We start from the raw sequence: 26,932 nt of genomic DNA on the forward strand, positions 1-26,932 counted from the left end.
CCAATGTTAAAAGCATGAGATGTGGGCAAACACCTGAAGATCAGTGCTTTCCTCTTACCGTTCTAGTCACAAAACAGTTATGAATCCTGGACACAAACATACCTCAAACTGGTAGCAGGCCCCACTCTTCCTCTTCTCTGCATACCTGTCTTGTAACTGTTGGGATCGAGGGTGGGGGGTGGTCTTGGTGGCACTGTTGCCACTCTTTTGTAATTCCATAACATTAATATAGGGGTTCCGGTAGAGGGAGCTATGTATATATAGCACAGAGCACAACCCAGATTGTGAGGCATCTGCTTATCAATCTATTTAAACCAGTGTTCCCCAAACTTTTTACCTCACATCCCCCCTTACCTCTGTCTGTGCCTCCACCCCCCTGGAGCCAAACAGCTCTGGGAGGAGAGGACACAGACAGGAGTAAGGAGGCTGAGACTGAGGTGATAGCTGGGGATGGGGGCAGGAGCAGAGCAAAGGCCGGGGGCCGAGGCCAGCCAACAGGTCCCAGGGCCGGCAGCCACGGCTGGGCTGGCAGCTGGGTCGCGAGCCAGGAGTGGAGCTGGGTGGTGCTCCCTCCCTGCCCCCTGTGGGGGCTGGCCCAGGCCCCAGCTGTACCCCCCCCCAGAATGTTCCTCCACGCCCCTTTAGGGGAGAGTGCCCAATAGATTGGGGACCTCTCTGATCTAAACCATTAATAAAACCCCCAACACTACAGTATACATACACCCCAAAAAGGCATATAATGGAGAAAGCTGTTAACTTATTACTATTTTTTCTTTAAAATTTGTGAGCTATTTTAGTTTTCTAGACTTGGTCAGGCAAAGTGTGGGTGAGGACTGCATGCAAACTTCCCCCCAGGGCAGTTGGACAATGTACTTAAATAGTGACCCAGGATATCCCTGGCGATTCAAGTCCTAACCCTCTTCTGACAGCTTTAACAAATGATACAAAATTCTGTGGCCATTTCTTCGAGGCCACAAGAGAGGATGTTGATAAGATCACTGATCTTGTCACTTAAATTAGTAATTGAACCCAGATCCTCAGAGGAGGAAGAGTATTGCACAACATACTGCATCAGCAAGTACTCAAATAGTAGTAATTTTTTTTCCAGAAATGGTGATTTACTATGCTTTACAGATCTGGCAAAAGTTATTAATCTTCCCCAAGTAACAGCTTACACAACAGTTTACTGTTTCTTGCTACTATCATACATATGGTAGAAATGATAGTCCACACAATGTACAATGTGCACAACACATTTTTAGTCTCTTTCCACATCTCAGCAAAGATTTATTAGCAAATGGCATGGTGAAAGGTCATATGAATAGGATTTCATTATTTTGACACTATATACTACACTATATGTGTTAGCAGAATGTGAGGTGAGGTCGGAAGTAATTAGAACTGAAATTCACCAAATAAAGGCCTGATTCTGTGAAGTGCTGAGCATCCTCAACACCCATTGACTTTAGTCTTTCACGGGTGATACTCTGTATCTTGCAGTATCTGGATTGCAACATCCTTACTTTTTTATTGGTTGGTTGCTTGCTTACTGGCTAATTTGCAAAGTAGTAATTCACAATGCAGTCATTAGTGCAAAATGTTAAGGTTCTAGTGATCCTCCTAATTCTGTTGGATGGATAAATGCTACTACAATTCACTGTCTAGCATGTATATAACCCTTGAAATAATCATGCCCTACCACTTGCTCTTGTGTATGTTTTGTATGGTTCTTTTCCAGTGTTTCTAGATAGGAATTCCTCTCTTTCTTTGTTTTCATGCACTTCTTCTTGGATTTTACCTAACAACAAACCAGAATTTATATGGATGAGAAACAGCAGCACCTTACATTTCTATGAAGTTCCACTGTCTTGGTTAACTGGGGTCTGGATAAAAACAGAGTCATGTCCCCCCAATGTCTATTATTTTCATTGAAAATTTCCTCTATTGCCTGAAATCACAGTTATCCCAAATGATTTCGTGTCCCCCATGACATTTGGATAACCAAGGTTATACTGTAGTGCTTTGCATCCTGAGCCCTTGGGTAAACCACAAATGTGTGTGTCCTGGAACGAACTTTTGTGGGCATCTATATTAGGGGTGGGCAAACTTTTTGGCCCGTGGGCCACATCTGGGTGGGGAAATTGCATTCAAGGCCATGAATGTAGGGCTGAGGCAGAGGGTTGGGGTGCGGAAGGGAGTGCGGGGTGTAGGAGGGGGTGTGGTGTGCAGGAAGGGGCTCAGGGCAAGGGGTTGGGGCACAGGAGGGGTGCAGGGTGTCTGAGGGGGCTGAGGGCAGGGGGTTGGGGTCCATGAGGGGGTGCAGAGTGAGGAAGGGGGCTCAAGGCAGGGGGTTGGGGTGCAGGGAGGGGTGCGGGTGCGGCAGGGGGCTCAGGGCAGGGGGTTGGGGTGCAGGAGCGGTGCGGCAGGGGGCTCAAGGCAGGAGGTTAGGGGGCTCAGGGCAGGGTGCAGGAGGGTTGCAGGAGAGGTTCGGGGTGTGGGCTCCAGCCCGGCGCTGCTTACCTGGAGCGGCTCCGGAGTGGCTGCGGTGGGCAGCGGGGCTAAGGCGGGCTCCCTGCCTGCCCTGGCCCCGCACCGCTCCCGGAAGCGGCCAGCACCACGTCCCTGTGGTCCTTGGGGGGGGGAGGCAGAGGGCTCCGTGCGCTGCCCTCACCTGTGGGTACCTCCCCCGAAGCTCCCATTGGCCGTGGTTCCCCGTTCCTGGCCAATGGGAGCTGCGGAGGGCGGGTGCCTGCAGGCGAGGCCAGTGGGTGGAGCCCTCTGCCCCCCCACCCTCAGGGGCCGCAGGGACGTGGTGCCAGCAGCTTCCGTGAGCGGTGTGGGGCCATGACAGGCAGGGATCCTGCCTTAGCCTTACGGCACCACGGGGGTGCCAATCCCGTGGGCTGGATCCAAAGCCCTGATGGCCCAGATCTGGCCTGTGGCCCGTAGTTTGCCCACCCTTGGTCTATATTAACACTTGTAAAGGTGTTATCTAACTGCCAAAATACTTGAATCAGTTAACTCAGGTTACAACAGGACCACAAAAATACTCAGTGGCTTTTATAGTCAGCACAGGAGTAATGCTGATGGAATCAAAGTCAGCCCTCCTTGACTAGAACCATGGTCTTTTCTGGGTGGAATCAAGGAGAGGAATATATAAAGATACATCATTGTACTTTGCTATCATGGGATCATATAACTGAGTTTGAGCTTTACTGGTTTTTTTCTTTTTTAATTCAGGGGAGGGATTTTTGGTAAAAAAGCTCAGGTTTTGGGGAAGATTTTTCACACTGCTTTCAGCTGGCTACTCCCCACAGCCCACCGGTCTTGGGTCACTCATTAGGATAAACATGCACAATGCTAACCTGATGGTTGGAGGTGGGGCAGAGGGAATGCAGAGTTTGAAAGTGTCAGGAAAAATCCAGTTTATTTTTGTATAAATCAGTATTTGCTGGTAAGTCTAGAATCTGTTTTAAATTTTTAGTCAGCTGGTTTTAACAGGTAAATATTAATTCTTCACACCCACAACTGGAAAATTTTGACCTAAATATTTGGACATCTGGATTTATAATTCATAAGTGGATAACTCTTAGACTGAGGTTAAAGATGGTAATTCTTTGAGGAGGCCTGCAGGGCACAGAAATGCCAAATAAACTCCCACATAAAAGACATGGTGGATCAATCTCTGATAAGAAATAAATCTGATTAAATCAGAGTTAAAATAGTCATGGTAATTACACAGCACTAATGGTGTAATTTATAGTACACAGCATACATTGCTTGGTTTCTTTTGCATGGAGCAAAGAGGGGTGGAAAAGCTTTAGTTTTAACCAAACATCATCAAAACGACCCAAAAGTTAGAGTCATCCAAATGAAATCATAGAATCAATCAGCCCAGTCATCCAGAATGCCTATGTGCATTTGTTTTTAAAGGATTTTAGGGGCAGGCCACTTTTGGTATATAGGTTTCAGTTTTATAGCTTTCCTTTTACTATTTGTATTATGTTAAAACAGAAAGCTATAATAAATGGAAACTGTCAGGGTTCCATCCCCACTCTGAACTCTGGGGTCCCTGAAAAGAGATGGGTAGGGAGGGTGGGAAGAAGGGGAATAACTGAATTGAAGGGTATATTCCACTTCTATCATGCATAGTACCCAGCGATCTGAGGTAATGAGCGCCCACACACGATAGAGGTGGGATAACCAGTCGACAAACTCCAGAGAAATTGAATCCATACCGCGTCCTGGTAAGTCGTCCCTGAGCGTCCCATCAAAAGGCCTGCTTAGACCTTCCCGAGTGTCTCGGGTAAGGGGGGGGGAGGCAGGCACTGGGGCAGACGAGGATTGGGACAGAGGCCTCCTCTTGTAGTCTCTGTTCCTTCTCCTGCTGTACTCCTGTCTCTGCTGTGGTGGATAGAAGCAGGCCATTGGTTGGGCCTTGGGGCTTGTAATGCTTCCTGGTGGGGGCTGGTGTATGCAGCCCCAGGGATTTAAGGGTGGCTCTAAAGTCCTTTAAGCTATGCAGCTTCGAGTCTGTCTGCTCCAAAAAAAGCGATTTGCCTTCAAATGGAAGGTCCTGAATTGTCTGCTGAACTTCATAGGACAACAGATTTTTGGCATCTTTAGCCTTGGGAGTCAGCCCCTGTTGACCCTGTCTCTTCCTTTTGTTTGCTGCTGAAACAACCAGCAAGCCCAGTGGGGGATGTGTATACAAAAATTCATACCTTTTGGGAGGGACAAAGTACTTCTTCTCCATTGTCTTTGCAGTAGGTTGGAGGGATGCAGGAGTCTGCCATAGAGCTTTTATAGGCTCCAGGATGGCATCATCATTCAATGATATTTTAGCACCTCAGGCTGCTAAAATATCCACTAGGGCATGGGAGGATTCGGAGATCTCCTCCACCTGGATACCCAGGTTCTGGGCTACCCTCCTCAGGAGCTCCTGGTGCACCCTGTAATCGTCCTGGGAGGGCGATAGTTGTTCCTGCCACCGCCTCTTTGGGAGAGGAGGAAGTAGGAGCCTGTACAGGCACAGGTCTGTGTTCTTCTCCCTCTGCCCTGGATGGGTCCCGTGGGGGTGGGTCCTGTAGGTCGGTACCAGGCTCAGCACCGGGGACTGATCCCTGTTCCGAAGAGGATGGTGGGGGAACTCTTGACTTCAATATGACGGAGTAGGACCTTCTGGATTGGGGGCCATGGAGTGGATGGAAAGCCCAGGGATTCCAGAATGGCCACTGCAGTGGCATTTGCCACTGTGCTGGTGGCCAGGCCGTTGGCAGCCTGCCCTGGGTCATGTCAGCCGCCGTAGGGTATCACCAATTGGAGTAGTGTCTGCTCCTGTGTGAGGCATAGGACTCCGCTTCAGAATTAGAGTCCGAGGAGTCACTTCTTGGCGACCAGGGCAGAGCGGTACCGACTGGCTAAATTTCCTGTAAACAGCGTGGCCACACAGCAGCCTATTTAGCACCGTGCAAGCTCCCAACTCTGCTGCGGCCGGGGTGGCGCGGCCCAGTCTGGACCCAGGCGCAGCCGAAGCAGCCCAGCCTGGCCCAGCCCCAGGTGCAGCCCAGGCGGCGTGGCCCCAGGTGCAGCCACAGCAGCTTGGCCCGGCCCGGCCCGGGCAGCACGGCCTGGACCTAGGCATGGCCAGGATGCCCCTCCCCCAGCCCAAACCCAGCCCCGGCTCAGACCTGCTGGGACTGGGGAAGGGGCACCTATCCTGCAGCCCCAGCCCCAGAGCTGCCATGGCATGGAGAGGTGCCTCTTCCCCCCAGCCCAGGTGCTGCTGCGGGGAGAGAGATCTGGGGGGGAGTCCTCTCTCCCTGGGGCAGCCTGCACCCCAAACCCCTCATCCCTGGCCCCACTCCAGAGCCCACCCCCCCAGCCGGAGCCCTCACACCCCTGCACCCCATCTCTGAGTTTCTCATCCCTGGCCCCACCCCAGAGCCTGACCCCCAGCCAGAGCCCTCACATCCCTGCACCCCAACCCTCTGCCCTAGCCCTAAGCCCCCTTCCACACTTCAAACCCCTCAGCTCCACCCCCACCACATGAATTTTGTTATGTGCACCAATATGGAGGTGATGTGTCACACATCACCTCCACATTGGTGCACATAACAAAATTCATTCCGCACATGTGTGGGAAAAATTAGAGGGAACACTGCCAACCAGTGTTGGAGAATGGTGCTGGGAGGGAGGAGATTGGTACTGCGCCAAAATGTCTGGCTTGCCCTTCGACAGCACCTGCCTCGGTGTCGCATTGGTCCTTGTTTCCAGTGCTACCACTGTCAGTTCTCGAATGGTTGGGGATGGCGGCACCGGGAGGGATAGTTAGTCCCTCGCTGCCTCAAACATCTCCGGTGAAGATGGTAGTATCAGGGCTATCGAACCCTGGGAGAGCCCAATGGTACCGGATCAACAGTGCCCTTCCCAGGGCTGGAGTCAACGGTACTGCATGCCCCACTGGTGTCTCTGAATGGCCCAGCATAGGTCACACTCTATTGGCGTCTCTATGGCCCATAGACCTTGGAGTTGGAGAACGCCCCCAGTCAGTGTTTCTCTGCTTCTTTGTCAGCACCGGTGATGGAGAGCAGTGCCAAGAGTCCCGTCCTGGAGTTGACTTCCTCGGCGCCGGGGATGCATGTCGGTGCCGGGAGCCCTGGGCCGTAGGTGTGGAGTCCTTCCTCGGTGCCAGGGAGGGAGAATAGCGCTGTGCCTCCCTCAGAGACGCCAGGGCACTTCTCACAGAAGTCGAAGTGCTTGGTGCCAAGTCCACATGACTTGGCTCCAAAGGGGGACAGAGCACTGCCTTCATGAGGAGGAACTTAAGTCTGGTGTCCCTATCCTTTTTTGTTCTGGGTTTGAAGCCCCTGCAGATTCTGCAACACTACTGCACGTGGGCCTACCCCAGGCTCTTAAGGCAGCTAGCGTGTGGGTCACTAACCAGCATTGGTTTATGGCACGACGCCCATGGTTTGAACTCCGGGGACTGAAGCATATCCTGGTGCTGGGGAAGGGCTAGCCCTACTAAGCAGGCTTTGCTGCTGACTATACTACTAACTAGCTAATTAACTAACTAAAACTCAACTTTAAAAAGGTAACTATTTACATTGTACAAAACAAGTTCAATGTGAGAAGGTACTTGCGGGAAAAACGCACGAATGAAGAGGAGTACCAGCGACCGTCATGGGTGGTAAGAAGGAACTGAAGGGGTGGCGTGGTCCTATATATCGGTGCTATGAGGGCGTGACTTAAGGGGGCACCAGAGGCAACCCAATGGATACCACTGAGGGAAAACTTTCCAGCGGCAGTGCTTGGGGAGAGCACACACCTACACTGGAATGGACATAAGCAAGCACTCAAAGAAGAACCCCCAGATCCTTTTCTGCAGTATTCCTTCATAGGCAGTTATTTCCCATTTTGTAATGCACAATTGATTATTCCTTCCTAAGTGTAGTAATTTGCATGTGTCCTTACTGAATTTCATGCTATTTATTTCAGACCATTTCTCGTCTGTCAAGATCATTTTGAATTCTCATTCTGTCCTCCAAAGCACTTGCAACCCCTCCCAGCTTGCAAACTTCATAAGTGTACTCTCTATGACATTCTTGTTATCCTTTATGTCCCTAGCTAGTTTAATCTCGTTTTTTGCCTTGGTCTTTTTAATTTGTCCCTACATACCAGTGTTGGTTTTTTTATATTTATCCTTCGTAATTTGACCTAGTTTCCACTTTTGTATGACTCTTTTTTGAGTTTCAGATCATTGAAGATCTCTTGTTTAAGCCAGGATGGTCACTTACCATACTTCCTATCTTTCCTATGCTTTGAGATAGTTTTGTGCCCTTAATAATGTCTCTCTAAAAACTGCCAAACTCTCCTGAACTCTTTTTTTCCCTTTGCCTTGCTTCCCACAGGATCTTAACTACCAATTCTGAGTTTGCTAATGTCTGCCTTCTTGAAGTCCATTGTCTTTATTCTGCTGTCTTCCCTCCTACCATTTCTTAGACTCAAGAACTCTATCATTTCATGATCACTTTCATCTAAACTGCCTTCCACCTTCAACTTCTCAACCAGTTCCTCCCTGTTTGTCAGAATCAAATCTAAAATTGCCTCTCCCCTAGTCGCTTCCTCCACCTTCTGTAATAAAAAGTTGTCTCCAATGCATTCCAATTATGCATAATACGATCCTATATCTGCTTATTCTTTTAAACTGCAAAAATATTTCTTTGTAACCAGAAAAGCTAGAAACTGTTTTTCTTTTGAAATGGAAAACAAAATTCTGAAGAACTTAGTACAGAAGATTATGACAATTACAGAACATTGTGTGAAAACCCTAATTTTGTTTACTGTTCTGCATTATAGATTTGGACTGCACCTGGAAATACTGTACAGCTCACTGACAAGCGATAGAATAGGGGTGGGCAAACTTTTTGGCCCAAGGGCCACATCTGGGTGGGGAAATTGTATGCAGGGCCATGAATGTAGGGCTGGGGAAGGGGGTTGGGGTGTGGGAAGGAGTGCAGGGTGTGGGAGGGGGTGTGCAGGAAACGGCTCAGGGCAAGGAGTTGGGGTGCAGGAGGGGTGCGGGGTGTGGGGTGTAGGAGGGGGCTCAGGGCAGGGGTTTGCGGTGCAGGAGGGGTGCAGCGGGGGGCTCAGGGCAGGGGGTAGGGGTGCAGGATGGGGTGCAGGGTGCAGGAGGGGGCTCAGGGCAGGAGGTTAGGAGGCTCAGGGCAGGGGGTTGGGGCATGGGGTGCAGGAGGGGTTCGGGGTGTGGGCTCCGGCCAGGCACAGCTTACCTCGAGTGGCTCTGGGGTGGCAGCGGCACGCAGCAGGGCTAAGGCAGGCTCCCTGCCTACCCTGGCCCCGCACCGCTCCCAGAAGTGGCCAGCATGTCTGGCAGTGGCTCCTGGGGGTGGGGTGGGGCAGGCAGCTCCAACGTGCGCTGCCCTCGCCTGCGGGTACCACCCCTGTAGCTCCCATTGGCCGTGGTTCCGTGTTCCTGGCCAATGGGAGGTGCGGGGGGCGGTGCCTGCAGGCGAGGATAGTGCACGGAGCCCTCTGCCCCCACCTCCCCCAGGGGCTGCAGGGAGGTGGTGCTGGCCACTTCGGGGAGCGGTGCGAGGCCAGGGCAGGCAGGATCCGGCCTGCGGGCCGTAGTTTGCGCTCCCCTGCGATAGACCAACACAGTCTATTAACTGTACTTAACACTATTCAGGAGGAGAATCCAGAGGCATATTCAATGTATTAACTAGCATTATGACTAGTTTGTTACATACACCTGTACCCCGATATAACGCGGCCCGATATAACATGAATTTGGATATAACGTGGTAAAACAGTGCTCCGGGGGGGCGGGGTTGTGCACTCCGGCGGATCAAAGCAAGTTCGATATAACACCGTTTCACCTATAATGCAATAAGATTTTTTGGCTCCCGAGGACAGCGTTATATCGGGGTAGAGGTGTACTTTCACCTCCCGTTTAGCCTAAGCACATAAAACTGTTCTTTTAACTCGAGCAATTTCTTTCTTGCTACACCCAGTAAAGAGATCTAAGCAGCTGAGAGAAGTTTATAGTGTACCTGAGTATCTGGTTTTAGCCAGTGTGCAGCTGTATCGTTGGAGTCTGAGCTGTCAGAAACGTGGGTACTGTGAAAGATGGAACATTGTTTTATTTCCTTAGTTTTGGACTGGAAAAAATATTTTGTTGAGTTCATCCATATAATAAGCCAGTGCCCTGCCCTGCCCCCATAGTAACCCTATTGGGAATGCTGTATAGATTGTGGTTTTCACATTTCTCTCATCTAAAGCACACAATCCCACTGTATAGGCTGCAGGACCTGGAGTTAAGCAATATAACAGTGGGGACCTTGATCATGGGGACTACAGTGTTGTCTGACAAACCGTGGTTCCTCAGTACAATCTGATGTGTGCAGATGACATTTCCGGTTTCTAGATAGCCATAATTCTACTTTGCATTTTCACTCTATTTTATGTCATTTCATCTAATAACATCTCATCTTGTTTTCCATAACTGAGCCTTCTATTAGTTCTCTACCAAGATGCAATGTATTGCAGGCATCAAGATAGGCCTGTTTGTATTAAACAAAACAAAAGAAAACAAAACTTCATCTCTTCATTTGCTTATTATTTACCAAGAGGAGTGAAGACTTCAGCTTTGGGACGTGTACTTCTTAGTAATTTATAATGCAGACAGTATTTTGAAGAGGCAGTTTTGAAAATAATGCACTGACAAGGGCCAAGAGATATTTCATTTCCTGTATTAATTAGAAGCATCAAGATTTTCAAAAAATCACAAAATATTACTCCTTGTGAAATGAGTTTGGAGATCTCCAAACTATTCACAATAGGCCAGTGTCCACATCTCATTAATCACCTGCACAACTGTCATTAATTAACTTGTCAGTTTCAGCAGTGAGATCAAGGACTGATTGGGCCCTGGAGATTGAATTCCTCCCGATATCTAGGGGTGGATCATTCAGGGGAGAAGCACATTGCTGGGTCATTGTGGGGAATCATGTATTGCTATTGCTTACGATGGACCTATTCTATAGCTAAATGGAGTACAGGACTTCAGACTGGCTCCTTTCTACAGCAATACAGTAGAACTTCAGAGTTACGAATACCTCAGGAATGGAGGTTGTTCATAAGTCTGAAATGTTCGTAACTGTGAACAAAACATTATGGTTGTTCTTTCAAAAGTTTACAACTGAACATTGACTTAATACAGCTTTGAAACTTTACTATGAAGAAGAAAAATGTTGTTTTCTCTTTATTATTTTAGTAGTTTACATTTAACACAGTACTGTACTGTATTTACTTTTCCCCCCCCATCTCTGCTGCTGCCTGATTGTGTATTTCCGGTTCCAAATGAGGTGTGTGGTTGACTGGTCAGTTCGTAACTCTGGTGTTTGTAACTCTGAGATTATACTGTACATTCATGTACACTGAAGCAAGTGATACACTTTATCCTACAGCTAGACTTCTCTGCAAACATGTACAGTCGAAAAATAGTGTATTGATTTACATAACACAGCTGATCAAGTTCTGCATCAATTTACAGTCAGTGCAATTCCATCTCTCCCTAAGAGCCTTTAGAACCCCACACTGAGCTAAATGAGAGCCTAGCTTTCTTTTGTAGGACAGGGCCAAGCTTGAGCAGATAAAGGGGTTCTATCCGCAGCCAACTGACCATTAAAGACTCAACCTGAGATTCATATATAGTTATCTTCCAGTAATTTCAAAATCAAGTTCTTGGTAATTAATCTAATGCCTAGTGTAGTCCTCTTTACCAAAGTGCACAACAAGGTAGACTATATCTCAGTATCTCTCAATAGTTTTGATTTACCTGGAATCTTTGTCTAACATGGCATCTGTGACAGAGGCATCTGAGTCACAATTAAGATTCTCTGAGTTTGTCTTAGCTTGCTGTTTCACCATTTCCTCTAATTCGTTCAGACACAGATAATACTAGGGAAGATCATACACTTAGTTAATAATGAAGTCCACTGCCTTATTGAAAGGCACTTATCAAAACCAATATAGTGTTTGTTATTATTACCTTACAGAGTGCCACGTTTTATCACATAAATACTTTTATTCCGATAGCTCTAAGAAGGACTTTTCTTACCTTACTCTTGTCTGGATCACAGTAATCCAAGAGGGCATCACAGAAATGGTATCCTATTGACTCTAAGTCTTCAGTGTTGAAGTGAGTGCCCCCTCTATTACCTGAAACATCAACAGAGATACTCACAAATGAAGACATAACTGCTCACTCCCTGCAGTGATATTTTCAGCATGGTGGTTGAAAGTAAGTTACAATTTCTTTGGTTCAAGACTAGTTGCTGCTCCACAAACTTATAATATAGCTCCCAGAAAAACACTCCACCCTTCCAAAGCCCATGTGAAGGCTGTTGGTTTTCCAAGACATCTTGGAACAGTTTTCTACCATCTCAATACAAAGCTCAAATGACATGATTATGACATTGTCTTGTTCTTCCTGTGCTCCATCTGACTGAAGCCAGAGTATGAGCAAAACTTCTTGGAATGGATCTGTTAGTCCCCATGCCTTTGATCAAATAAGGAAGTTAGTGCTTCTTAGTGTCCCTCCACCTCTCACCAGAGGTCAGAGGTTCATTTCCTTCTTTCAGGAGTGGCTCACAGTAATTCTCCACAATGGCAGTCAATAAAACCAAAATGATCTTAAATAAAGCACAGTTTATTTAGCATACCAAATAGAAAATAGAGAGAAAAGTCATGTAACTACAAATTAAATTGAATACACTTGTTCATTCTAGAGACTGCACAAAATGTTAGGCTGGCCGGCCAAAAGTTTTGGGATAATAATCACTGAATAGTTCCTATAGCAAAGCTCTGACATTCTGGACTTGGCAAAGCCATGTGTCTGGTCAGCACTCTTGGTCTGTTTGTGACCTCCTCCTTTCTCTGGGCAAGCAAACACCCTCTTTTATAGCCACGATGGCCTTTTCTACACTAAGAAAAATTTGACCTGTACTTCCACACTGGTGCAACAGTGGTGGAAGCTCTTGTCCAGACAGCGTAAGAATGCCGCAGACATGTGCACACTAAAGCTTCCCTATCGCTATTACTGATGGAGCTCCACCTACAGAAAATTCTAAATCCATGTTTTGCCAGTATAGACAGATTCCCCATTCTGAGTGTCTCAGAGGGATGGAATTATATATGACATTACTTTCAACAAAACCAGCTTGGGACTAATAACGTTTCTTAATAAGCAATCTCTCCACTCATTTGTACAATTGTTTCTGGCATATCTATTTCTAGCAATTCCATTTAATTTGGTAGGCAGGCCCACTAATTAATTATGTATTGGTTTCCAGTACATGTCTGTAATAACTGTGGCCTGAAAGTTAATTTATGCATACCCTGTGTTAAAACGCTCACTCTAACTTCATAGAATTTGTCATTTATCTCTGTTAAATAGGATTCTTTGAGGATGGTAGCTAAAACCATCACAGATCACTACTGCATCTGTAAAAACAAACAATCAAAACCAGATTTTGTTTGATGACCCCTACAATCTCCCTTGAATAAAAAGGTCTTACCTAGTTTAGATCCACAAAAAGTGGCTTCCAAAGTATAGCTGTTGCGGATGCCCATCTTCCACATCACTACTCGACCTGTCCCTTCTTTGCTTTTCTGTACTTTGAAATTGCAATCTGGGAATGAAAACTTAAAAGAAGGATGTAGGGTCAGTTCTCTGTCTTTTAAGGAGCACCCTTTCCCACTAAAATAGAGATGAAGTTAGCAGTTTCTTCTTAACCTCACTAATGTGTAAAACTTTCAAGCCCAAGTAGGAAAATAGTTAAAGGTTCAATCCATCCTTCTTTCACCTTGTAGTACATAAGTATTGCATCACACATGGTGCATGGCAGTCTTTCAATATTTAGGTACAACAGAGCGGTGGGTGGAATGAGAATCCATCTTTGATTATACCAGTTTGTTTTACTTTAACAAGGATTTGTAATCATTACACATGTAACACCTTTTAATACTGCTGTTCATACTACCCCCTTTAGTTGAACTAGCACCAGACTACTGGACCAGCCCCCCAAAGCCTCCATTTCTGTTTTTAATACTAAGATGGTGTGAGATGCATGTTTAGTAAAAGTCTGAATAGCTTTTCTGTCATGGGTGAACAAATCAATAATTTGGTATCCTGGATCACATGCAGCTTTGGATCACCTCCTCATTGTTTTCTGAAGAAAACAGAATTAGACTCAAATGCTACAGTAATAAATGTAGTGTGATAGTTTGTGTGTTGTGCTATTATTGAATTGCTGAATCCCTATTGGTCTAGATAATGGATCTGTTGTGTGTTTTAGCCAATCAGAAGTCATTTTTATCAATAAAAGCACCATCTTGTAATGCTTAGTACCTTTATAAATAAATTTGTTTCCAACTGACTGACATTTTAGCAAATCAGATTGGCTTACACAGGTTTCATTTAGTATAGTAAAGGACTATTTCAAGTTAGCAACTTGCTTACCTTATCTGGGCAGTTCTTGCTCATCATGAGAGGAAAGATGCGTTGGTGCAAGCATGGCACCTCTGCTTGCTCCCCACCATCACAGCCATACATGAAGACATTCTCTTTTCTACTATGACCATGAAGATCACAATACAGGAGAATGTCACGCTCCTCCATCAGTCTGTAACAAGAGAGGAAACAATATTTTACTATAAATGCTTTTTTTTCTGCATCAGCCAGGGCTGATGGGTTGCAGCAATCTTCATAGGAATAATTAAATACATAAACATATGCTTAGCTTTAAGTATATGAGTAATCCCATTGATTTCAACAGGATTACTCATGTGCTTATAATTAAGCATGCATTAGGTGCTTTGATAGATCAGTGCCAAATAGCTCAGCACCTTGCAAGACCAAACCCAAAAAGTGTGCCATGGCTTAGTAACAACAGGATCCAAGGTTGTGCATCAGAACTTTGTGTTCATTTTATTAAAACAGTTATAATGAATCAATCATTCTTCATGAGTCCAAAAAGCTGGGAGTCATTTTTGTTTAAAATGTGGGTAACTGAACTCTATTCTTTTTAGATCTCATTTCCTTGATCTTCCTTTCTTCAACAACTATTATCTGGGTCTTCCCTTCCATCTCCACATTTCCCTTCCCAAATACATTCACCCTGGCAAATTTCCCCTTCAGTCCTATCAACCCTCAGTAGGAATGATCTTCAGCCACTTCAGGTGTACATTAAAACAATTTGAAGTATTGCACCAGAATGCTACTTTTATGTTCCTTCTTGTATGCCACATCATACACAAGGCACAATCTTGAGACTTATAACACACTACAAATATATAGCACAGAAGTGTGTAGCAGATAGCTCTTTTCCCATTCAGGGCAAAAGTAGTATCAGTTTCCAGTATCAGTTTTTTGCAGTATTGCAAGTTTTGGAATATGCTGCATTTTGTCTATAATTTTTTTAAAAGAAACTTTGCAAAACTGCACAAGTTTTGAAAAAAAAATGGGATTTAACACATCCCCCAAAAGCCAGTTCCAGTAGGATTTCATGCAGGTGATGTGATATCACCAGAATCATTCATGCTGGGCCATCACTCTGCACAGGAGTTGGCAATTCATGATGGATCAAGAAAGAAAGGGGAAAAAAAGGATTATCTTTTTTTAGCTGATAATGTGCTAAATGTGAGTCTGGATATTTGGGGCATTTCAGCACATTTTTCTAAATGTATTTATTTTTATATTTTGCTATACCAGTTGCTTTTAAATTGTAAAACCGGGATGCAGGGTGAAGAGAGGGTTTTTCTGCTACACAACTTTGCAAAAGACTAGCCTGTATCATAAAAACTTTTGTCCTCTCTCAAATCTACACAAATTGTCTCCTATGGGAGAACAGTCAATTTCATTCTCTAGCAGGCTCCAAAATCCTTCCCCAGAGTCATCAGAAACTTTTGAAAGGGTCAGGATTAGACAGGCCAAAATGGAAATAAGTAAAAGTCAGTGATTGAATTTGAACTTCTTTGAACATTTTTCTAATGGAAAGGTGGTAAGTTAGACAGACGGATTCTTGTTTGAAGAATGGAGAGGCACAAAGGGAAAGTGCTTATGATTAAACATGTACCTGAGAATCAAAACATACTGTAAATGACATTGTAGGATAAATATTAGCTTTACGAGCACTGACAGAGTCCTTTCAAAGCTAAAACTATTAGAAGAACCCAGTTACATAAGCCAAACCTGAATGGTGACTCTGGGTATGAATATATATGTATAACCAGATGTCTGCACTGCAAATGGATGTGAAGCATTAGAAACCAAACATAATTATACTGAAATATACAGTAAACCTGATAGGACTAGTAGTCAAATACAAGGTTGGGATCCACTCTGGACTTAGCCCACTTTAGGGCACTGTCCTGCACCAATGGAGTTGGCAGATATTTTCCTATTGAATACAATGGGAGCAGAATTAGGGCCTTCATCTGTAAATCTTGATGGGGGGCAGTGAGGAGAAGGGCTATGAAAAAAAATCACTTTCTGTTCTGGGGCTGATGGTTCCCTGAAAAATTCTCCTTTGCTACCCAAGATATCTTTCCCATTCCCTGTATTAAAGCTATATTACAGGATGCTGTGCAACAGAAGAACATTGTAAACTACAATAAAAACTCACGCTTCTTAGAATTTAAACAAATAATATAAACTGAATGGGTTAAATATGAGATGAGAGGCAATAAAACGGAGGCAAATATAGTGCAAACAGTGGTTATACTAAATAACAGACACTACAAATACAAAGGGTTTTTTTGTTCTGAAGAGAGGAGAGATGATGTTACCTTCTGATCATGTTCCGGGTGTACCAAACAGAAGGAAAAGATTCCTTCAGGTCTGATGTGTAATTACGATTTAAGTCCTGACCTGCTAAGGAGCAGCGATAATTTCCCACAATCACACCATCTGGGTTCAACATTGGTACCACTTTGAAGACAAATGTGTCACGGAGCAACCGAGCATCGCCTGAGCTGCCCAGAATGTAATCCAGAAAGCCCTTCATTATCCAGGAGCTGTTTGTTTCGCCTGGGTGCACCCTCGCAGTCAAAATCACAGCTGCCTTACGCTTTGCCTCCTTGCCACTTTCTGAGGGGCTGGTGATGGTTAAAACATACACTATGTTTCTTGCTAGTGAATGGCACAAGATGCGGATCTTGCAAAACTTTGACCTCACTGGATCTCTCGAGATGGCTGCCAGGTAGTCCTGCAGGTTGGAATAGGTGTAAGGATAGCAATGGGCAAAGTAGCAGGTGTCTCGATCATGTGGGAACTGGAATGTCCAAGTGAGTGAGAAATACTGATGCCCATCTTGGCCAAGGTTGTTTTTGTAATACTTGATTTCATCTCCTGTCCTTTGCCAGCCAACTCGGTGGATCTTCGCATCCACTTCTGAGTACAACAGTGGACGCATACCATGGTTGTACAGGCTGGTGGGCTTGGTGAAATTGACAATGGTGAAACGATAAGGCATTCCTGCCTGAGTGTTGGTTACTCGGAAGTAGTACCATTGGGTGTGTCTGTTTGTGTAGAGGTCAGTGCGCAGTGTCAGCTGGTACTCGAATTCACTACTGGTGTACAGAAAGAAGACAAGCATTTTTAACGCTGGTTACCACAGAAATTCATTACAGACTCAGATCATGCCGGGGACTGTGGGATGGAGATGGAATTCTTCCAACACCACGATAAAGCATTGTACAATTAGCCACGTGCAAGTGTGGGGAGATTTCCACTTTCACATAAACAATCAAAGCGTATGTTGCTGCTGGGGTCAGGATGTCAGACTAGATGGAATGCGTCAGTAATATAACCACCACATTCCTTTAGTGCTTACTTAAAATAATTAAAATGTGTGACCAAACCAAGGCTCATTAAAAAAAAAATCTTGTGCAAAAAAATTCACTCAACTAAATAAAAAAATATTGTCATCTCTAAAAAAAAAAAGTGTGAATGCATGCATATGAATTTGTGCATGTAGGGTGAAATTTATAGCTGTGCCGAGGGCTTACATCACCATTTTAAGGCTTCACTGCAACACCAGTGGTACACAGTCCTTGCACAAACCCTTTGTACAGAAGTGAATTTCACCTATAGATAATATTTAATGCCATGGAACGGTTATGAGATTGTTCCATTTGAAGTCCACATGAAAATATTCTTAGGGCTTATTCTGTTAGTGTAATTCAGGGTGTAGGCCCCAGCGTCACCCAGGGTACTTACAAAGGCGTATTTGACTGCAGCTGGTGTCTACGCTACCTCATCAAAGAGGAAAAGATCATAAACCTACACTTTGACCACCTTTTGCAGATTCCCACTCTCAAAACGTGCTTCAAAGATCAAAGTGTTGTCCCAATCTTGAGCGATGACCTGCTTTGAGGGGAAGCTACCTCCTACTCGAGAATACACAAAACAGGATTCCTCGTTAGCTAGTGAAAGGAGCAGAACATACATATTATTCAGTTGTTAATGATTTCCAGCAATGCCTAAAACCTTTTACAGGAATTACACACTTGATTTTCAGGGCATATCTAGGGTAAATTCTCAAAGGAGTCGTGCAATGTTTTAGTCACTCCTTCCCAATGCCTTTCAATCCACTACATGGCTAAAACATCACCATTATGCTTTGAAAACTTCTATGGTTACTATTTGTTGCTATTACTGTAAAGCTCCCTTTTTATTTATAAACAGTCTCTGTATTAAATGTATCTTGTTTACAAGTGACAAGCTAATGCATTAACCCACCAGTTCCCAAACTGTGGTCACCGATGGGAGAACTTACTGTTCACATAGTTTTAATTTGCCTCCTTTATTGCAGCTGCTAAATCAGATTAAAAGAAACTGTTTAAAATGTTTCCATTATTACTTTCTATGTATGCAATTGCTGTAGTTGCCACAGGGATGTTATACAATCATGACCTTAGAAAGAAGATGGTCTGTGCTATCATGACTTGAAGGAGTGAGGTCCATGAGACAATTTCTGTATTAAGATATGATCCATGCTATAACAACATATTAGCAATGGATTAGGTTACCTAGGGAGATGGTGGAATCTCCATCCTTAGAGGTTTTTAAGGCCTGGCTTGACAAAGCCCTGGCTGGGGTGATTTAGTTGGTGTTGGTCCTGCTTTGAGCAGGGGGTTGGACTAGATGACCTCCTGAGGTCCCTTCCAACCCTAATCTTCTATGAGTCTAACATTTTAAACCCCTGCATCAACCCATCTCACTACTTATTCTTCAGTTCCCCTCCTAAAACCTATTGTGCACTGTTTCTGGCAAAAGAATAGTTACCATATGCAGCCAAGAGATGACTGGGTATATTTAAATCCTAAAATCCTGATTCAGCAAAGCACTTAAGCATATGCTTAATACCCATTGACCTTAATGTAAAGCACATGCTGAAGTGTTCAGAACTTGAGCCTAAATTAAGTGATTCCTATACAATATAAAGCACCTTGAGATTTCCCTTGATGGAAAGTGCTATCCACACTTAGAGTTTTATAACACCTGCCTCCTACTTCTATTATTGTTACTGGGAGCTATGCACAAAAATCCATTAATCATTATTAAGGCCTTACATTTAAATAGGGCCTGTCATCCCAATGCACATTACAGACATAGACTGATATAAAAAATATATAAAGAATATCGCTTCATTCACTGCTCAAACACTGCTCTGTCCAGACTGAAATGCACACAGAACACTAGGTGAGTGAGGCAGGAAATGATAAATACAATTTCCAAACTGCAGGTGGAATTTTAATTAAGCAGAATGTAATTATCCAAGTGGGTATTTGGCCAGGACAGCAGGATTAAAACCCCATCTCTTGTGAAAGGTGCCATGGGTCTTTAACACCTTAATCCCCAAGAACCATACACCCTTTGTAACATGGTTTGTATGCAGCAATAAAGAATTCAGGGGTTAATGACTACAGCTGGTTGAGATCTTGGTTTCACATAACATCCAAAAGAAGGTGATTTCAGCAACAGAGCTCCCCTAACACTATTGTGGTTCAGAAGAGAATCAGAAAACAGAGTAACACCAAATGAATCAAAAGTACCACTGCCAGCAGCAATTAGCTATCCCTTTAGAGATCTGTAGTTAAATAGACTCCCAACCTGACTCTGTTTAACTTAAGAGAGTTGACAAGGTCATAGTATAAGTGATAAGTTGCAAACAGGATACTGAAAGTCTCCTGCCAACATGTACCTCCAGTTTTATCCCTGCAATTATGGAAGAAAATCATTTTCGAACTTTCATACTCTCTTTGCTCAAATATTATGAAAACATCACTAGAGAGAGATTAATTAACAAACTAGTTTCAGGCTATTTCCCACTGATGTTCAGAAACTGCTTGAACTGCACTTTTAAGGTTGTTAATAACAAAGGTTAAGATTTTGTCTCGGTTATTTTTAGTGAAAGTCACAGACAGGTCATGGGCAATAAACAAAAATTCACAGGAGCCCTGACCTGTCCGTGACTTTTACAAATAATGTGGCAGGGGAGAAAGGGCCGTGGGGGAAGGAATGTCACCGGGATCTAAATGGGGGGAACTGACAGCCCCAGCCCCACTGCCACGAGGGGGCATAGCCCTGGCCCCAGACCCTGCCAAAGCTGTGGGATGGGGGCACACAGCAGTGGCTCTGCCCCCAGCCGAAGCCGCAAGGGGTGGGCACACAGCACCAGCTCTGGCTACAGCAGCAGGGGACGAAGGGGGGGTGCACAGCCCCAGCATCGGCTGAAGGAGTGGGGGGCTGGGAGGGCAGGCACACAGCCCCGGCTGAAGCCGCGAGAGGAAGCAGGGGCGTGCGGCCCCGGTTGAAGCTGCGGGTTGGAAAAGCACAGCCACAGATCCTGCTGCAGCTCCGAGGAGGACACACAGCCCCTGCTCTGGCCAAAGCCATGGGTCCAGGATGCACAGCCCTGGCTCCGCCTCCACCGCTGACAGCTGAAGCCAAAGTCATGGAAGTCCAGTAAAGGTACAGAATCTGTGAGTTCCCTGACCTCTGTGACTAAATCGTATCCTTATTAATAACATAAGCAGAATCCATGGATGGGGAGAGAGCTCTAATTCATTTCTATATCTTCAGATATAGGGGCTTATCCAAAACTCATTAAAATCATGGGAGAATCAGGCCCCCCCAAATAAAAGAAACCCAGTCAATCAAAATGGGTGCCAAAATTACATGCACCTGGTAATAACATTTCACAATGTGCTCCCACCTTCATCTGCTGAATAAACCACCGTGCCCTCTCTGGGGTATTGGTACAGTGGCTCGAGCTCCAGGCCCGTTGGGTGGTACAGTGCCTCAGGCTCACGGGGAATCCAGTCTGAAAAAGAAGAGACAGAGAGAACTAAACTACAAAGGGTGTCCACCACAAATGAAGGCTCTGAATGCTGCTCCTTGAATCTTCTCCCTGCTTGCCAGGCAGCAACTTCAAAAGGGTTTGTGGTAGGAATAAGTGAATCATGCCTTTTGGAAGATCAGAGTTTTTCTTAGGTTTATACAAGGGTTTTATTAGCTCACTCTTTACCTTGATAATTTGCCTTTAAAAACATCATCTGCGTGGATGTCATGTTTTGGGGTGCAATTCAGACCAGTAAGAAGTTGTGTCACTGCCTGACCTGTAACCGGGGGTGCCTTAAATGCTCTGCTGCTGTGGCTCAGAGCCCAGACACCAACAGATAAGCATACAGTTCCGTGTGTGTGTGTGTGTGCTGGGGAACTGTGATTCAGCACTCTGACCCCAGCAGCCTGCCTACAACACAACACCCCACCCTTGTCCCCACCAGCCTTGGTTACTATTTATAGGGTGATACCAATACACTCCCAGTCCTGAATTTCCCCAAAACCATCTGCCCTGTAATGTCCAGTCTTCTCTTGGAACTCAGAGAAGTAATAAGTTTCTTTGCACCTTTAAAGAAACAAAAGCACCGGTTATTACTTTAAGTGGAGTTAATAATTACTTCAATTCAAACCCAGCACTAAATTGGTTTAGATTAAAAGTAAAGCAAATGTATTAACAAAAAGAGAGGTTTTAAGTGAGTTCAAGTACAAGAGTTGAAGACAAAATGGTTACAAGCAAATAAAAGTAAAATATGCTTTCTAGTGGCTAAGGGCTTTCTACACACTTGAAATGCTACAGCAGAACAGCTGCAGTGCTGCAGCTACAACGCTGTAGCACTTCAGTGAAGACACTACCTATGCCGATGGGAGTGGTTCTCCCATTGGTGTAGGTAATCCACCTCCCTGAGAGGTAAACTAGGTTGATGGAAGAATTCTTCCATTGACCTAGTGCTGTCTACACCGCGGATTAGGTCGTCTTAACTACTTCACTCAGGGGTGTGGATTTTTCAGAACTATAGCTGGGTCAAGCTAACTTTTTAGCGCTGACCAGAACCAAGACTTCACTCAACAAGCTACAGCCTTGGTTCAAGGTAGATTTCTTACCAATCTCTTTCTTTCCAGCCAGGGCTGGTTTTCTCTCAGTTAGAACCTTCCACAGAAGTACAAACGCTGGTTTCCCTTGTCTTCCTAAGTGAAAGATCTTTGGCTAAGCAGGTTTCTCACATATATTCAGTTCCCACAGACTTCAACTCACTTGGCTGAAGGACTCATCTGTCTCATCTTGCAAGAATTCTGGCCCCTTCTGTCTATTCAGTGATGGATGCCAAGATGGCTTTTTTTCTCTCCTTATATCTTCCCAAACTCACTGTTTTGTCCCCAGATTCAGGATGACCTCATGCTGTTCTTCCTTCCTGTGGGCTTCCCATCCCCCTGCTGATTGGTATGTAAATGGAGCTTCCATTGTTTTTGGTCACATCTTGCTTAATTTCATTAGACACAGGTAGATACAGTAAAACCTGTCAAGAGCGACCACTCATGGTAGTTAGCAAAAGTGATCACTTGTAAGAGGTGGTCTCTCTTCAAACGTTTGCACACTAGAGAACGGTGGTGTTCTGTGGCCTCTGCAGGTAATTGCTCGTGACATGTGGTCTTTTTTCAGAAGTGCTCTCTAAAGCAGGTTTTACTGTAGCTGCCTTCCCTCCTGTCTAGGAGAAAATCTGTTTCTCCTTTTGTTGGGTCACAGACTTTAAAGCATAATATCAGTGAGTATTCATAATTCCTCACATAGTGTTAACACATACATTTTACAATTATATGAATGACCAATGTGTTATTGGTTATCATAACAGACCTTACTTGATACACTTTTATAATACAGCAATATCACATACAATCAGTTGATTCAATTGCTTATCACTTGATGTTCAGACCTCCGCAAGAGGCTCTCTTGCCTACTCACTAGGTTGATGGCTTTGTTTACCTTTTATGTAAATGTACCTTCATTGTCTGTGCCAGATGACCAGGCAGCTCAGACAAATACACATTCATTTGCCCAAGGCAGACTGTGCTTATGCATTGCTTGCCAAACTCATTTTAAGAGTTTGGCAAGCAATGCATAATTCTAGCATATATTCATAACTCTTTGTACACACCTTGTACATACATCACACAAGAATATGAGTTATTTGTTTTCCAATGATATCTTACATAACCCCTGTTAGATACAGAGTCTGACAAGAGTGTGTTAGGTGTAGTGAGTGTGTCAAGTCTGACAAGAGTTGCTGACACAAAGAGTGAACCACAAATGGGCATCTGTGTCACAGTGGGTTATTTTAAAAAAGATGAGTGCATAGGGAAAGAGGAGAAAAAAATACAGGTAGTGAAGGTCTACTGTCCACAGTGGCTGTTTGACCAAAACCAACATATAAGTAACTATCTTAACTCAAAGGACAAGGGGTTTTGCAGAAAGAAAAATGGAAATCCACATGGTCCAGAGATGCATACAGCTTGTTAAAAGTATGGAGAAATTTATACACGATGACTGTTTGCTGGGATTATTTAACTTGTAAAGAAAAGTCAGCAAGACTGGACTATTCAAATTATGAAGGACACATTGAAAGTGTAGCTGTCCTTCCTTTTTATCCTACCCTAGGATAAAAGAACAGGGTAGTCAATTGATTAAATTAAAGGGCAATAAATTTGGACCACACTTTTAGTACCTACAAATAATTCTCATTCACAATTCGAAATAAAAACAAGTATTGGGGGGGGTGTGTGTATTATTCTCTGGTAAATCTTATTTTCTACATTCCTATACTACTCCTGGTAATGCTAGTGAATGGAAGTCTATCAATTTAGACGTCACTGTTGTTAACACTCTGGATCTTTGCTTATGACATGACTAGAGTTCTCAGCCCATAAAACAGTTTGTAAGGCAGTGGCTAGAGGCTTCAATTACAGCTATCTGCACAGTCACATGAAGGGTGTCAAAATAAGGCCCACAGAATCAGGCGTACAACTTCCATTATTGATAATGGGAGACTGCACAACTCATTCTCTTTGTTAAAACTGTCCACTCGATATAAGAAAGTGCTGTATCAAACTAAAGATCATGCCTTCTCCATCATACCATGGGCCAGGCATATAGATACAGAGGTGCTCATCTGTACATTTTAAATAAAAAAAAGTGTTTATATATTTGAAATATTAGGTCCTCACCTCTTCTTCGGTCAAGGACAAAGGCAAGAACTGGAGTTGTATGAAAAGGGATGTCACATATCTATATGGGCTGCAGATTTTTCCTCCCCTAAGGAAGGGGGAGCAGAAAACTTTTTTGCTATGGATAAGACAAGCAAATTTGGGATCCTAGAGAAAAGTAAGACATTAAACATGTTTTGCTGCAAAGTTCACCTTTAAACCATTAATCAAGAGGTGAAAGTCTCCATTATGCCCATTACCAGTAGTCTTCTGAGTGATCCAGTTCCTGTACTAATTTCCAAAAATTATGTGATTTTGATTTAACTCCTTTTCTTCCCCTGCAGTTAATGTATATTAAAAACAGGGTTGAGAATCAGGACCATCGACAGTTCAATCTCACCTCAGAAAAGCACATGATCTCCATTGATTGCTCCCAAACCACAGTGAATTTTATCAATAAAGCACAGGGACTGGCAAGGAAAGTTCTTAATAGTATCCCAATAGCTTTGATAAAGATTCATCTGTAAAAATTATGAAGAGTTAAGTATTAGTATTATTAATGACCAATATTTAGGACTTACCAATGTGCTCAATTCTGTCCCTGATGACCTCACATTGGTGTGGCCAACGTATTAAGCTCAGGTGGCCTGCAGGGGATATGCCATAAAGATTGCGAGGCTCACGAAGCCGGGGTACCCATCTCCCAGAGTTATATGCCAAGACAATCTGTTTTGTCCGTGGGAAAAGCTGATCACAAATGGAATCTATGTGAAAATGAAAAAATACACTAGTCTCTTCAGTCCTTCAAGTGACAGCATGCAAAGCCAATTGGTCCGAAACTAATGGATACTCCAGGACCCCAGAATGGTTTCATGAATTTACTGTCATCCCACTGAAAAAAGGATCAATGCTGCATGCTATAAATCACCCTGAATTTAAAAAGCTGAGTTAAACTGACAGTGGATTATATCTATCACAAAATACATCAAGCATTCTGCTATAAGTAATAAACAGGATAAATATTTCAAGCCAGGACCTTTCATTTGAGCCTTTGTAGATATGTATTAGCAGCTTTTAATAGAGTTGGGAAGGATTTGTTTCATGTAATCTGGAGCAAGTCTCTTAGTTATAATTGTTAGGGGTGTTGAATGCAGGGGGAACAGGGGCACAACCAGAATTTTCCTAAGGAGGGGGGCCCAGGTAAGGTCACGTGCCAAGTAACAGAGGTCACATTCTGAGAAGTTCACATCTGTATATGGGGTTCCTCACCTTCATATTGCCGCATGGCACATGTATGTCCTCAGTAAGTTGCCATCTCTCCTGGAGAGGGCCCGGAAGAGGTGGACGAAGTAGCATGAGGAGATGGCAGTCCAGGGTTCTAGGAAATGGGAAGCTGGGGGTGGGAAGGGAGGTGGATGAGTTCTGGTCAGTCTCTCTCACCTGGGTCCGAGACTTGGACCCAGGGAAGAAGCAGAGAATGAAGCTGTCAGCAACTGGCGAGAGCAGGGGCAGGAGCACCTCCAGGATACCACAGACCCAGAAAACAAGGCCACCATCTCCTCATGCTGCCTCCTCCATCTCGTCCACTTCTGGGCCCACTCTGGAAGGAGAAATGGCAGTTTGGCGAGGACTTTCACAGGAATTTGTTGTAGCGCCTGTGACCAAGGGTGAGTTAGGTCCTGGGCTCATGGGCCCCTCTCTTGTTGCACCCCTGGAGGGAATTTTATCTTTTCAAAGTGTTCAGTTTATCCTTGCTTACTACTTTCTTTGGGTCTGCTTTGTGTCAGCACAACAAATAGAGACTGGGGTAATGCCTTTTCATCTCTGGGAACCTGGGTTCAAATCTAGATTATGTCTAGAGCATGTGGAAAAGAAATAGTTTAGCTGTCTCATTTTCATTCCTAGTGGATAAATGTTCACATCCTGAAGCTACCACACAATTTGGCAAGATCAATAGTTTCTGATCAAAGGAATGCAGCAAATTATGGCTGAGGTGCATTAGCTGAACAACTGCGTGAGGAAGCATATATAGGTTTTGCTCAGACTACACTTGGCTCTTTTGTCATTCGCATGAGTACTAACATCCCTTCTCATCCTCCCTTGTGACCTTGCAGTGAAAGTGTATGGGAATAAATGGAAGGGTTCTAACCTGTGAAAAATGCACACTGCTCAAGATCTTCTGCCACAAATGGGTTAAAGGGATCTTCATCCTAAAAATAAGACAACAGGATAGGCTCCTCTTGTTTTGATTTAACCAAAAGGAAGGAGCAATAGCATCTGTCCTGGTACATGTTCTAGAAGGATACGTGGTTTTCAACAATGAGATTACTCACTTGTTCATTATTATTATGAAGACACTATATCATAATGCAAACATTTCAGGGGTGGGGGAGAGGAGGACATGCCACTAAGGCAGTGTTTCCCAAACTTGGGACGCCGCTTGTGTAGGGAAAGCCCCTGGCGGGCTGGGCCGGTTTGTTTACCTGCCCCGTCCGCAGTTCCGGCCGATCGCGACTCCCACTGGCCACGGTTCGCTGCTCCAGGTCAATGGAAGCTGCTGGAAGCGGCGGCCAGTATGTCCCTCGGCCCGCGCCACTTCCAGCAGCTCCCATTGGCTTGGAGCAGCGAACCGTGGCCAGTGGGAGCCGCGATCGGCCGGACCTGCGGACAGGGCAGGTAAACAAACCGGCCCAGCCTGCCAGGGGCTTTCCCTACACAAGCGGCGTCCCAAGTTTGGGAAACAGTGCACTAAGGGAATGAGTTTCAACAAGCATTGCAAATATGAGGAACTGACCACTC

At 44.6% G+C, this 26,932-nt stretch overlaps 1 protein-coding gene across 1 annotated transcript in view; it reads right to left on the reverse strand.

Annotated features, from left to right (window-relative positions):
* The window catches only part of AGBL3 (AGBL carboxypeptidase 3), a 45,262-nt gene that overhangs the window by 14,472 nt on the left and 3,858 nt on the right, over window positions 1-26,932 (reverse strand). Inside the window, exons 2-11 of the mRNA XM_065420863.1 lie at window positions 26,283-26,343; window positions 24,715-24,897; window positions 20,811-20,918; window positions 17,877-18,015; window positions 16,378-17,160; window positions 14,051-14,213; window positions 13,107-13,233; window positions 11,648-11,748; window positions 11,366-11,487; window positions 9,579-9,645 (exon numbers count right to left, since the gene is read on the reverse strand). Of these exons, the coding sequence (XP_065276935.1) occupies window positions 9,579-9,645; window positions 11,366-11,487; window positions 11,648-11,748; window positions 13,107-13,233; window positions 14,051-14,213; window positions 16,378-17,160; window positions 17,877-18,015; window positions 20,811-20,918; window positions 24,715-24,897; window positions 26,283-26,343 (1,854 nt within the window). The remainder of the gene's footprint in view (window positions 1-9,578; window positions 9,646-11,365; window positions 11,488-11,647; window positions 11,749-13,106; window positions 13,234-14,050; window positions 14,214-16,377; window positions 17,161-17,876; window positions 18,016-20,810; window positions 20,919-24,714; window positions 24,898-26,282; window positions 26,344-26,932) is intronic.

Source organism: Emys orbicularis, chromosome 1 (genome assembly GCF_028017835.1).
Source record: "Emys orbicularis isolate rEmyOrb1 chromosome 1, rEmyOrb1.hap1, whole genome shotgun sequence".
NCBI classification, from domain to species: Eukaryota; Metazoa; Chordata; order Testudines; family Emydidae; genus Emys; species Emys orbicularis.